The sequence below is a fragment of the Vitis vinifera genome, chromosome 15 (genome assembly GCF_030704535.1).
Source record: "Vitis vinifera cultivar Pinot Noir 40024 chromosome 15, ASM3070453v1".
Classification (NCBI taxonomy): Eukaryota; Viridiplantae; Streptophyta; class Magnoliopsida; order Vitales; family Vitaceae; genus Vitis; species Vitis vinifera.
Genome location: NC_081819.1, coordinates 21,880,923 through 21,892,954, shown reverse-complemented (window position 1 = coordinate 21,892,954; position 12,032 = coordinate 21,880,923). Strand labels below are relative to the sequence as shown.

Sequence of the window (12,032 nt, the reverse complement as noted above, 5' to 3'; positions counted from 1 at the left end):
CCATGGAATGACCCATCAACAGCATAAATATTAGAAAATTGGAAGGAATATTTTCTCCATGCCCACAATTCTACCAAAAAGAAAGATCAACTTGGTGCCCCTGCCTTTTCTTGAGAGAGATGCATAAAAGCTTGATGTCCACACCCTTTTGTACCATGTTGTGGTGTGTTGCTATTGCAAGGATCTTCCTTCTTTTCTCTGTTCCTACTTTTTCGCAGAAAGATAAGAGATACGCATGATCTTTGTTGTAAAAGATCTTTATTTGAAATGGATATTCTTCTCCTTTGGGGGGCATGCCAGGCCGGGTGTGTAGGGTAGCAAATGGGCACATGGGTTCTACTAGGATTGGAACTTCTGTACCGATTTCATTCTCAAATTCAAACTAGTACTCAAAATTGACCCAAATAATTGCTCTCTTTTGACTCGGCCATTGCTACTATTATCTTTTCGGGTCCATTTATAGTACCCAATTACACTTTTTTCGGTAGTATCGAAATGCACCATCAATCAGATCGTATCATATATAAATTTTCAAGTCTTATAGTTTATATTTTTATACCCTAATCTTATTGGTTATTCTCGATCTATAGTACCTTATCATTTTTCTTTCTAGTTAGATGTTTCAACTCTCATTAATTTAAAGCACCTAATAAGAAATGTAAAAGAAAAAAAAATTAAAAAAAAAAAAAGAAAATGGGAAAAAATTAAAATCAAAATAAAATTTCCATTTTATAAAGCCAATTGAATAGGTTCATAGACTATTTAGTGACCATCAAGAATTGGAATGAAGAATATATGTTGGTTTTACCCAATAAATGGGCCAAGTACTGAAATCTTTCTGTTGGCAAAGACTCGGTCACCTCCAATTCTAATGTTAGAAAGACAAAAGACCTGGCAGTTATGACAGTTGCCACACATGGCAGCTCTTGCTATTCCATAGCAAAATATCAAAGACTGTTTCCAAAACATATAAAACACTCTCAGAAAACAAAGGAAAACAAGAAGAAGAAACGTTGAAATTTCTGTACATTGGACCAGTCTAACAGAAATAACAATAAAGCATCAACACAAGGGCTTCATCCAAGGTTGTAAAGATTGCAGGCCATAAAGAGAATGGGCAACAAAAAGCAGAGGAGCCCACTACTCCTTCCTCTGCAGAGTCGACACCTCGGCGTCGGCAGGTGCAGGTTCAGATGGATTCACCATTGTTTGATGAAGATTCTAAGCTTGAAACTGTGGACCTCCACCATGCTCCTACCACAAGACTTGGTTCAGATGAGGGGGACTATATGCCTGTGAATAATTTCTATGAGGCCAAGGCTGTATGCTGTAAGGAGTCTGCAAAGTTGTGGGCAATTGCAGGTCCAATTGCTTTCAATATTCTGTGCAATTATGGGACTAACTCCTTTACTAATATCTTTGTTGGGCATATTGGAGATGTGGAGCTCTCTGCTGTTGCTATTTCTCTCTCTGTTATTGCAAACTTCTCTTTTGGGTTCTTGGTTAGTTTTTCTCAATGTCTTTTGCTGTTCCATTCTTGCCTGTGTATTTTCCTTGTTGTTTGGTAGCTTGGAAAATGGGGGGGAAAAGAAGACGACTGTACCCAACCAAGCCTAGTAGTTAATGACACTGTTCTTTTCCCCATTTTTCACAAACCAAAAGGGTCATTCTCTCAACTTGATTATTTTGGATTTTAACTTGTTTTCAGAAATTCTTTTGTTTCACTATGATTGAGAAGTGAGAACCTTCTGTTTGTTCAGCATTTAATTCCAAATGGAAGAATGTAATATCCAACATCGATCAAAGAAGCAGTTCTTAATATTATATATATAATGAATTTCTCTTAATCGTGTAAACACGTTTTAAAGCTATGATAACCAGTATAGGACGGGACTCCCATGGGTATGTTGCTCATTAAAAATACTGTATATAACATAGTTACCATATACTAGAGGGAGTCATTTATTGTAAAATAGTATCAAAGTCGATCCCTAATCTTGATGACCGGTGTGGGATTCATATGATGAATGTTGATATCCCACATTGGTCCGGGGAAGAATTTCCTAATGATGTAATGATGTAAAAGCACTTCAAAGCCACAAGGGTTTATTCAACAAGAATCCTCCTGACAAACCTTTTTCCACCTAGAATCAATGGGAAAAAGAAAAGAAAAATTGGAAAGCAGTTTCATCTCTTTTGTAAGGTTTCTTATGGAGCATGAAGCAAAGTCGCCATTAGTTAACACATGGTATGAAATTGCAGCTTGGCATGGGAAGTGCACTAGAGACGTTATGTGGACAGGCATTTGGGGCTGGGCAAGTGTATTTGCTTGGGGTTTACATGCAAAGATCATGGATAATCCTGTTTGTGGCATGCTTCTTCATATTGCCCCTTTACATATTTGCCACTCCAGTCCTCAAGCTCCTCGGCCAAGAAGAAGAAATTGCAGAACTAGCCGGAGAATTCACCATTCAAGTCATCCCTCAAATGTTTTCCCTCGCCATAAATTTCCCCACCCAGAAGTTCTTGCAGGCCCAAAGCAAGGTTGGAGTTCTGGCATGGATCGGCCTTGTGGCTCTTATCATACACATTGGGGTGCTCTTTCTCCTCATCAATGTCTTCAGGTGGGGCACAGCTGGTGCCGCAGCAGCCTATGACATCTCGGCCTGGGGGGTGGCTCTTGCCCAGGTTGCTTATGTTGTTGGCTGGTGTAAGGACGGGTGGAAGGGCTTGTCCTGGCTAGCCTTCAGGGATATCTGGAGCTTTGTGAGGCTCTCAGTTGCTTCAGCTGTGATGCTGTGCTTGGAGATTTGGTATTTTATGACCATCATCATTCTCACCGGCCACCTGGACGACCCAGTCGTGGCCGTAGGCTCTCTTTCCATCTGGTGAGACCTGTAATAGCCCCTTCAAGTGTAAGGATCTCCTCCCTCGGGTGTAAATATTGTTCACTTTGAGCTCAAATGGTCATTAAGGGTTTAAAACGTATCTATATAGTTAAAAAAAGTTTGTACATATATAATGTTAGAACAAGGACGTTTGTTTGCATAGGAAAAAAGTTTTCAATGCTATATATGTACGAGTTTTTTTAACTATGTAGATACATTTTAAAGCCGTGAAGACCCTTTCCGTACAAAACAGACAATATTTATATGATTGGGAGTGAGTCATTGTATAAAATCCTCTCAATCCTATGTTTATTTTCTACTTTTTGGTGTCAATTAATCTTCCTATTTCAGCATGAACTTGAATGGGTGGGAAGGCATGTTGTTCATTGGAGTCAATGCTGCTATAAGGTAAATGATTACAAGATAATCAGTACCATTTGTTAAGGAAAAGAATAAAAGACTGACACAAAATGCCATGACAAAGAATGAAAATAATAAAACAAGACAGAGAATGGAAAATATTAACTGGAGTCGCTTGACTATGGATTGTCCTTCTGTGTCCCGCTATCATGTGTTCTCTTTTATTCTTTCCCTTGGTATCATTAATGAACTGATGTCGATGTCGACTCTTGCTCCTTTTTATCTTTTCAGTGTTAGGATCTCAAACGAGCTAGGATCAGGGCATCCCAGAGCTGCCAAATACTCAGTGATTGTCACAGTGGTTGAGTCCCTGCTCATAGGCATATTTTTCATGGCAGTCGTGATGGCAACTAAGAACCATTTTGCTGTGATCTTCACAGACACAAAGGAAATGCAGCAAGCTGTGGGCAAACTAGCATACCTTCTAGGTATAACCATGGTGCTAAACAGCGTCCAGCCGGTGATATCAGGTACTAATAAGACGACTCAGAAACAAACTTGAAGTTGAAGAGTTGGGAAGAATGCAATGGGCATAACATTTTTGCAGGTGTGGCTGTTGGAGGAGGCTGGCAGGCATTGGTAGCTTACATCAACTTGTTCTGCTACTACATTGTTGGGCTCCCTCTTGGATTCCTTCTGGGCTACAAGGCAAAGATTGGAGTTGAGGTAAATCATCATCCTCCATTCAGTTGGGAATATTCATCTTCTCGTTCTGCTACATTGTGTACCATCGAAAATGAAGATGTGTTCGGATCTTATATGAAAACATTTTGAAAATAGCCAGTAAAAAGTAGTTTTTTGAAATAGTTTTCAATTATTTTGAGGAATAAAATTATATTTTGAAATTTAAATATAAAAAATAATTTTAAAATTTATTCTAAATGACGATATTTTACACTCATATACAATGTAAAAATTCATAGAAATCATATTTTCAATTTTTTTTTTTCAAAATAATATATAAAATTTAAAAATTAAAAATGCCTCAACATTGCTTCAGAATAAATGAATTATTTTTTAAAAAAAAATTATAACTTAAAACATTAAAATAAAAAATTGTTTTGAAAAACAGTCCCAACTAACCAGGCTTCAAGTCACTCCACTATGTTTTGATGCCAAAAGCCCAAAAGGGCCCAAACAAGGCTTTATGCCACATGTTTAGGTTTTCCCCTCCCTTTTTTTTTTTTTTAAATGGGCATTGTGGTTGCAGGGAATTTGGATTGGTATGATATGTGGGACTTTTCTGCAGACCCTCATTCTCTTGTTTGTGGTTTGGAGAACCAACTGGAACAAAGAGGCAAGAAAATTTTAGCTTACTCACAATAATATCCCAAAAATAAATAAAATATGCTAAATATATATATATATATATTTATAAATTATTTTTGTTAATCATTTTCAACATTTTGAATTTGAATTTCAGGTGGAAGGGGCATTGGAGAGGATGAAGAAGTGGAGTGAAGAAGATGAAAAGTCCATCATGATGACTTAAAAAATGGGTCTTCTTATATTTTCAAGGTTTGGGTTAGGTATCATCTTCTATTTTTCATTTTTGTGATTATTTAATTTTTTTAATGTAAAAATTAAATATAGTTTTGATTTATCAATATTTTATTTTTTCAATTATTTTGTCGTTTATCAAAGTATTTTCTATTAAATCCAGCTCATCTATGAATAAATATCTAATTTCATAATGAAAATTAATATTTTTTTATTTTGGTGTGATAATAATATTAGAATAAATGGAGGAAAGTCAAAATTATAAAATAAAAAAAAATAAAAAATTGAAAGTTACTCTTTTCAATAATGGAGGTGGGCGGTGGCATGGTTGGAGTCCACTTTGAGCCAATCACATGGGCCAATAAATTTCAATATTTTAATTTTAAATAATTTTTTTTAGATAATTATGAAAGCGTTATTTTAACTTTAAATAATATTTTTTAGATAATTAGGAAAGCATTGGTGATTATATATTGAATTTGACCATGTGGAGGGTTTTTCTTTTCTATTGGATTTGAATATTCGTTTTTTCTTGTTTGAACCACTCTTATCTTATATTAAAGAAGACCATAAAATTATGTGTTTTTTTTTTCTTTTTATTTTTTTAAAGTTTGAGTTGCAAGATTTACGTTATGTTTAGTTACGAAAAATTTGAGGAAATTTTTTTTTTTTTAAATGGAAGAAAAGAAAATTTTAAGGAAAATAAAAAATAGAATTTCACTTATTTTTTTAATTATATAAATATTAAATAATTTTAAAATATATAAATATTTAATTAATTTTAATTATATTTGATTTTTCTTATATTTTTTTATAGTGAAACCAAATATAGAAAAATTATTTTTTAAATATATTTTTATTTCCTTAATACTTTTCGAGAACCAAATATAATCTTAGCAATGAAAAATTAGTATTTTATTTTCGAATATAAGATTATTGTCTTAGGAATCAAAATCACAATGAAAATTTTAATTGACATCCACTCAAAATTTATAAACTTTTTATTTGAATCTATGTTATGTTTTCTTGTTTAAAGGAAATTAAATAAATGGTTTTCATTTTTTTATTTATAAATAAATATTATTTGAAATTGAAAAAATGTTACATAAATTTATATTAACTTGACAGATATTTCAAATCTTTAACTTTAAGCAAACATCAAAATGGGAATTTCCTATTCATTATGTTAAGTGATTCATCTTTAGGACATATAATTTTCTTTAGGAGTTTAGATTAAGCATTAACATCTTTATAAATTATATATATATATATATATATATATATAACAAAAAGGAGGATATCAAATCAAATCAAATCAAGAGACCACACTCATGAAAAAGAAAAGGAAGCAACAATGGGGAATATACTAAAAAGAAAATATTATCCTCTGAATTATTCTACTCTTTATTTATAAATTTAAAATATTGAAAGAAACAGAACGAGAGAGAGAGAGAATATAAAACAAAAAAAAAACAAAAAAAATCAAGAGAGCACACTAAAGTTTATACACCTGCAACAATGGGGAATATACTAAAAATATATATTATTTTTTGAAATATTGATAGACCACCGAAAGTGATAAACCCTATTCCAGAATCCAGGTCATCAACACATTTTATGAAGCTTTACTTTTGACTAACTAGGGTTCTTTGGATGGGACTTTTTTTCCTCACATTTTATGAACCTTTGCTTTTGACCAACTAGGGCTCTCTCTCTCTCTCTCTCTCTCTCTCTCTCTCTCTCTCTCTCTCTCTCTCTCTCTCTCTCTCTCTCTCTCTCTCTCTCTCTCTCTCTCTCTCTCTCTCTCTCTCTCTCTCTCTCTCTCTCTCTCCAACATCATCCTCAATAAAATTCATATTCTCTTTACAATCATTCAATTTCTTACACAATGAGAATTACAAATTATGATTGTGAAAAGGTCATATCTCTCTCTCTCCCTCCCTCCATCCAACATCATCCTCGATAAAATTCATATTCTCTTTACAATCAATTTCTTACACAATGAATCATCCTCAATAAAATTCATATTCTCTTTACAATCATTCAATTTCTTACACAATGAGAATTACAAATTATGATTGTGAAAAGGTCATATCTCTCTCTCTCCCTCCCTCCATCCAACATCATCCTCGATAAAATTCATATTCTCTTTACAATCAATTTCTTACACAATGAGAATTACAAATTATGATTGTGAAAAGGTTATCGAGAAATTATTTTTTAGGCAAATACAAATTCAGGTAGATGTTATGGGTATGACTACATACAAATAAGATATGAGTATGACTAAACACGTATAAAATTCGTTCAAATTTGATTACTTTTCATGCTTTTATTATAACGTTTCTTCAAGCATATACCAATGGTGGTTGTAGATTTTTTCCAATGGATTTATCGTCTAATGTATGATTGTTCTACAACATGATACTTGATTTACTACAAAATTTAAGGAAAATGGAAGAAAAAAGATTGAAACATCAAACAATAGTTTAGAGACTTGAACTATACCTAATTTTGTGTCTTGCTAGCATTAAGTTTATTTATTTATTATTTTGTTTCGAAAATAGGCTCATTTACTCTATATAGTGTCTGACCTGGTTTATGAACCAAAACAGCAACCATAATATTTTCATTTAAGAAAAACATGGATCTCCCTATTTTATTTTAAAAAACACTATCGATAAATCAAGTTAGAAAGTATGAAATTTATTTATAAAAATTTTATCTAAATATTCTTAAATTTTATGTTCAATCTCTAAAGGCTTGTTTAAGAAGTTCCCTTAATGTTTTTGCCAACAAAGTCTACAAATCTTCAAATTTTAATTAAAAACATATTTAAATATTTTTAGAAATTATATTTGAACTTCATATGCTTGTTTAAGCTCTCTTAAATGCTCTTCCAACTAAAGTCTCTATGTGCTTGACTAATTTTAATAAAATAATTTATTATTTAAAATAAATTTTCTATGGAAGTCTAAAAAAATATTATTTTGTCTGTAATTTTCATGTGAGATAAAACTTTTACAATATCAATTCAACCGATAATAGAAAGGACATCAAAGATATGATAAAAGTCTTCTGTTTTTTCATTTTTTTCTTTCGAGTTTCAACTGCAATTGATTTAAATCCGAATGTTTTGAATCCAACAACCCAACTTTGACTTTTCACTTTCTTTGGATCTTGAGACAAAATTACACAAAAAAAAAAAAAAAATTATATCTTTTTACTAATTATTTTGGTTGTGGTTTGCCAAGAAAGTTTAGATCAAATATTAAAATATTTATAAAATTTAAAACACTAAAAAAAAAGGGAAAATGACATGTGCGAAAGGAATTAGGGATTACCAAAGTAATTCAAAGAAATGATAAAGATCCATTAAAAAATATTTTCTTTTAAATCGTCTTATTCTTTATGGAGTATAACAAGCAAGTTTATTAGCATGACTAGTTAAATAAGACACATTTAATATTTGAATGGTCATTTTTTTTTTTCAAATAACTTTCTTTTCAAGTTTCCATCACAATTAGTTTAATCTTCAATATCTTGAATCTAAAGTCTAAACTTTAAAAAAAAAAAAAAAAAAATCAAACTAATTGTACACCAACTTTGACTTTTTTACTTCATTTAATTTTGAGGCCATCATAGAAAAAGTTGTATTTTAGGTATGGAATAAGTCATGGGAAGTCATCCACCCATGACCTATATACCTTAGACCACATAATTTTGTATAAATTAAAGCCATAATTTTAAAGGAAAACATTTCTATCATAATTTTTTTAATTAAAAATTAAATAAATTTATTTTTTATTTTAAGTAAGATTTAAAATCAAAGCCAAATTCATACTTTTTTTACCTTTTTTTTTTCATAAATTTCAATTAGATATAAAATAATTTTTTTTATAAAATAAAATGTCCTTGACTTCTCAAAAACAATTTAAATGAGATTTGATGTGGATTGAATACATAAATTTTTTCAAAATGTGGGATTTGTAATATCTCATCCCATGTCCACCTTTTATATATATATATTTATAATAGAGTATTATTAAATTTTTTTTAATCATTTTGATGTTATCAAGTGATTTGAACTATGAACATTTATATTATATATTTAAAATAAATAATTCATTTTTTAATATTTGTTATTTTAGTATTTATTTAATTAAATGGTTAGATTCGGCTTCTCTTTTAGAAATGATTCTATTATAGGTTTTTTTATCCCCATATATGATTGTTGTATGTGATAAGTTTGTTATCACTTGTCATTGTAGCAAAGTGCAATAAATTGTCATCACCAAGATTTTACTCTTTAAATAATAATAGGGGGTTGCTATTCGCAACATTCCTTTTGTTAAATATAACACTTTTTTTTCATTTTTTTTTCCACATATACCATTTCTAATAAAAAAAAACTCTCTTTAACCTTCTCTCAACATATTGAACCTAAATTCTAGTTGATTAAGGTTGTGAATCACATACGAAATACTATGAATGATGAAATTCAATCATTTGATGATAATTTTCAAGTAAAATTTATAACTTTCATTTTTTTTATATTTTTTTATATATATTTATAAATAAATAAATAAAAACTGACAACCTGGGTAGGGCTCCGATGTCCTGGGAGGCAACAACAGCGACGGTTAGGGTTTGGAGCAGGAGTGGAAGTCGGCTACCACTGGCAAAGAAAAAAAAAAACAAAGTTTACGTGGGGTAGGAGGTTAGGGGGTAGAGATGAAAATGAAGATAAAAATAAAAGAAAAAGAATATTAAAATGTGGGGTGGGGATTGGGAAAAATAGAAAAGAAAAAAAAATAAAAAAAGGGTGCAATTGGGACGTGAGGTTGGGGAGGAGAGAGAGGGGGGAAGGAATAAGGTAGGGTAGGTTAGGAATGTAAAATTCTACATTAGTAAAAATGGTATTGCTACAAAACAAGGTTTAAAAGTAATGATTATATTTCAAGTGTGATTAGGCAAGACGACTTCCAAAGTGGCAATCCAAAGACAAATCAAGCCAAGGAGAAATCATGAAGAAGAAGACCACCTTAAAGAAAAGAGTTTTTCAAGACCAAAGTTTCTTAAGATCTCTTTGTAAGGTTGTTGGTGCACTAGGACTTTCATGCATTTCATTCTTTATTTATGCACCAAAATCATCCAAGAGTAATATTGTTTTAAATATCTTAAAAATTGGATGATTTCATGTTTTCAACTAAAACCTTGTATTAACTGATTTTCAAACTTGTGTTAAAAGGTTTTAAGTTGAAAAAGGTTGAGTGTTGAGCCAAAAGAATGGCTCAACCGGTTCAACCGGTCAACCTGTTGTGCTCGTCCGGTCGAGGACCGGTTGAGGGAGGCCAAAAAGTTTATCTCTCTCCCAGTGACCTTCTCTTCCTAGTCAAGGTTGAACCTCAACCGGTTGAGGTCCGGTCGAGGACCGGTCGAGGACCGGTTGAGGTTCGATTGAGGCCCAACGGTCACTTTTCCTAACGGCTAGTCAACTGATCGACCCCTAGCTCGACCGGTTGAACCCCCAACGGCTAGTATGATTTTTTTCTTCTATAAAAAGGCTCCAAACTTCATTGTTTCATAAGCTAAACCTTCCCAAATCTTTCTTGATTATATTTGAGCCTTGGAAGAGTATTTTTTAGTGCATCATTATTCCAAAACTTGCATATCTTTAGTGCACCATTCAATCCTAATTTTTCTTGTATCTTTGAACCTAAAGTTCTATTATTAGGATTTTGAGAGATCATTATTTGTATATCTTTGAGAGGAATTTTCTCAAGTGAGGGGTATCACTTGAGAGGTTATTCAAAAGTGGGATAACTCTTGAGAAGTGTAAAGGGTGTTTGGAGTTAAAAGTTCAAGAGGGTGAATTGGAACCATAATCCAATTATAAAGAGATTGGAAGCTTGGTTGAAGCTTCAAAATAGTGGAACCCTCACTCAGTTAGGAGGTTGAGGAGAGTGGACGTAGGCAAGGAAATATTGAACCACTATAAACTCTCGTGTTTGCACTCTCTCTTCCCTAACTCTTTTAAATTATATGCAATTGTGTTTATTTTGTTTATTATATATTTGCATATAATTGTCTCTTATTTTTGCATAGTTTAAATTTGTGAAAGAGAGACCATCACCCTATTTACTCCCCCTCTCTAAGGTGATTAACATAGTTTGAATTAGCCTCAAATTCCTAACACTTGTCATTGTAGCAAAGTGCAATAAATTGTCATCACCAAGATTTTACTCTTTAAATAATAATAGGGGGTTGCTATTCGCAACATTCCTTTTGTTAAACATAACACTTTTTTGTCATATTTTTTTTTTCATATATACCCTTTTTAATAAAGAACTCTCTTTAACCTCCTCTCAACATATTGAACCTAAATTCTAGTTGATTAAGGTTGTGAATCACATACGAAATACTATGAATGATGAAATTCAATCATTTGTTGACAATTTTTAGGTAAGATTTATAACTTTCATTTTTTTTATATTTCTTTATATATATTTATAAATAAAAAAAAAACTGACAACTTGGGTAGGGCTCCGATGTCCTGGGAGGCGACAGCAGCGACGGTTAGGGTTTGGAGCAGGGGTGGAAGTCGGCTACCACCAGCAAAGAAAAAAAAAACAAAGTTTACGTGGGGTAGGAGGTTAGGGGGTAGAGATGAAAAGGAAGATAAAAATAAAAAAAAAAAGAATATTAAAATGTGGGGTGGGGTTGGGAAAAATAGGAAAGAAAAAAAAAAAAAAAAGGTGCAATTGGGACGTGAGGTTGGGAAGGAGAGAGAGGGGGGAAGGAATAAGGTAAGGTACGTTAGGAATGTAAAATTCTACATTAGTAAAAATGGTATTGCTGCAATTGGGTAATAATATTCAAATAAATGGAAATACATATTTTAAACGAATAATTTTGATTTATGGATATTGTAAATAAGATTTTGTTGGAGTTGGGTTTAAATGTCCAAACGAGCAATTAAAACCTACCATAAAAATAAAAGTGACAAACGACTATCTTTCTATGAAAACCTAAAAACTATAAAAAAAAACATGATGTTTCAAAAATAAAAGTCCTCACTTTTGAAGGTTTTTATTTTTATTTTTTCTCTATGAAAACGAAGGTCGAAACACTTGTATTGTGAAAATAAAGTGATTCTTGTATTTGTAATTTCATTTACGACTTAAAATAAGAAAATTGGAAAGTGAAACAACTAATGGAGAT

At 31.8% G+C, this 12,032-nt stretch overlaps 1 protein-coding gene across 1 annotated transcript; it reads left to right on the top strand.

Annotated features, from left to right (window-relative positions):
• The first annotated feature begins 639 nt into the window (after nucleotides 1-639).
• LOC100243148 (protein DETOXIFICATION 34) lies at nucleotides 640-5,152 on the top strand. The gene is made up of 8 exons (XM_010663547.3): nucleotides 640-1,502; nucleotides 2,263-2,888; nucleotides 3,240-3,296; nucleotides 3,540-3,778; nucleotides 3,856-3,974; nucleotides 4,519-4,605; nucleotides 4,732-4,768; nucleotides 5,061-5,152. Exons 1-8 carry the CDS (start codon nucleotides 1,194-1,196, stop codon nucleotides 5,150-5,152), a joined length of 1,566 nt encoding a protein of 521 aa, XP_010661849.2. The 5' UTR covers nucleotides 640-1,193.
• The last annotated feature ends 6,880 nt before the right edge of the window (nucleotides 5,153-12,032 follow it).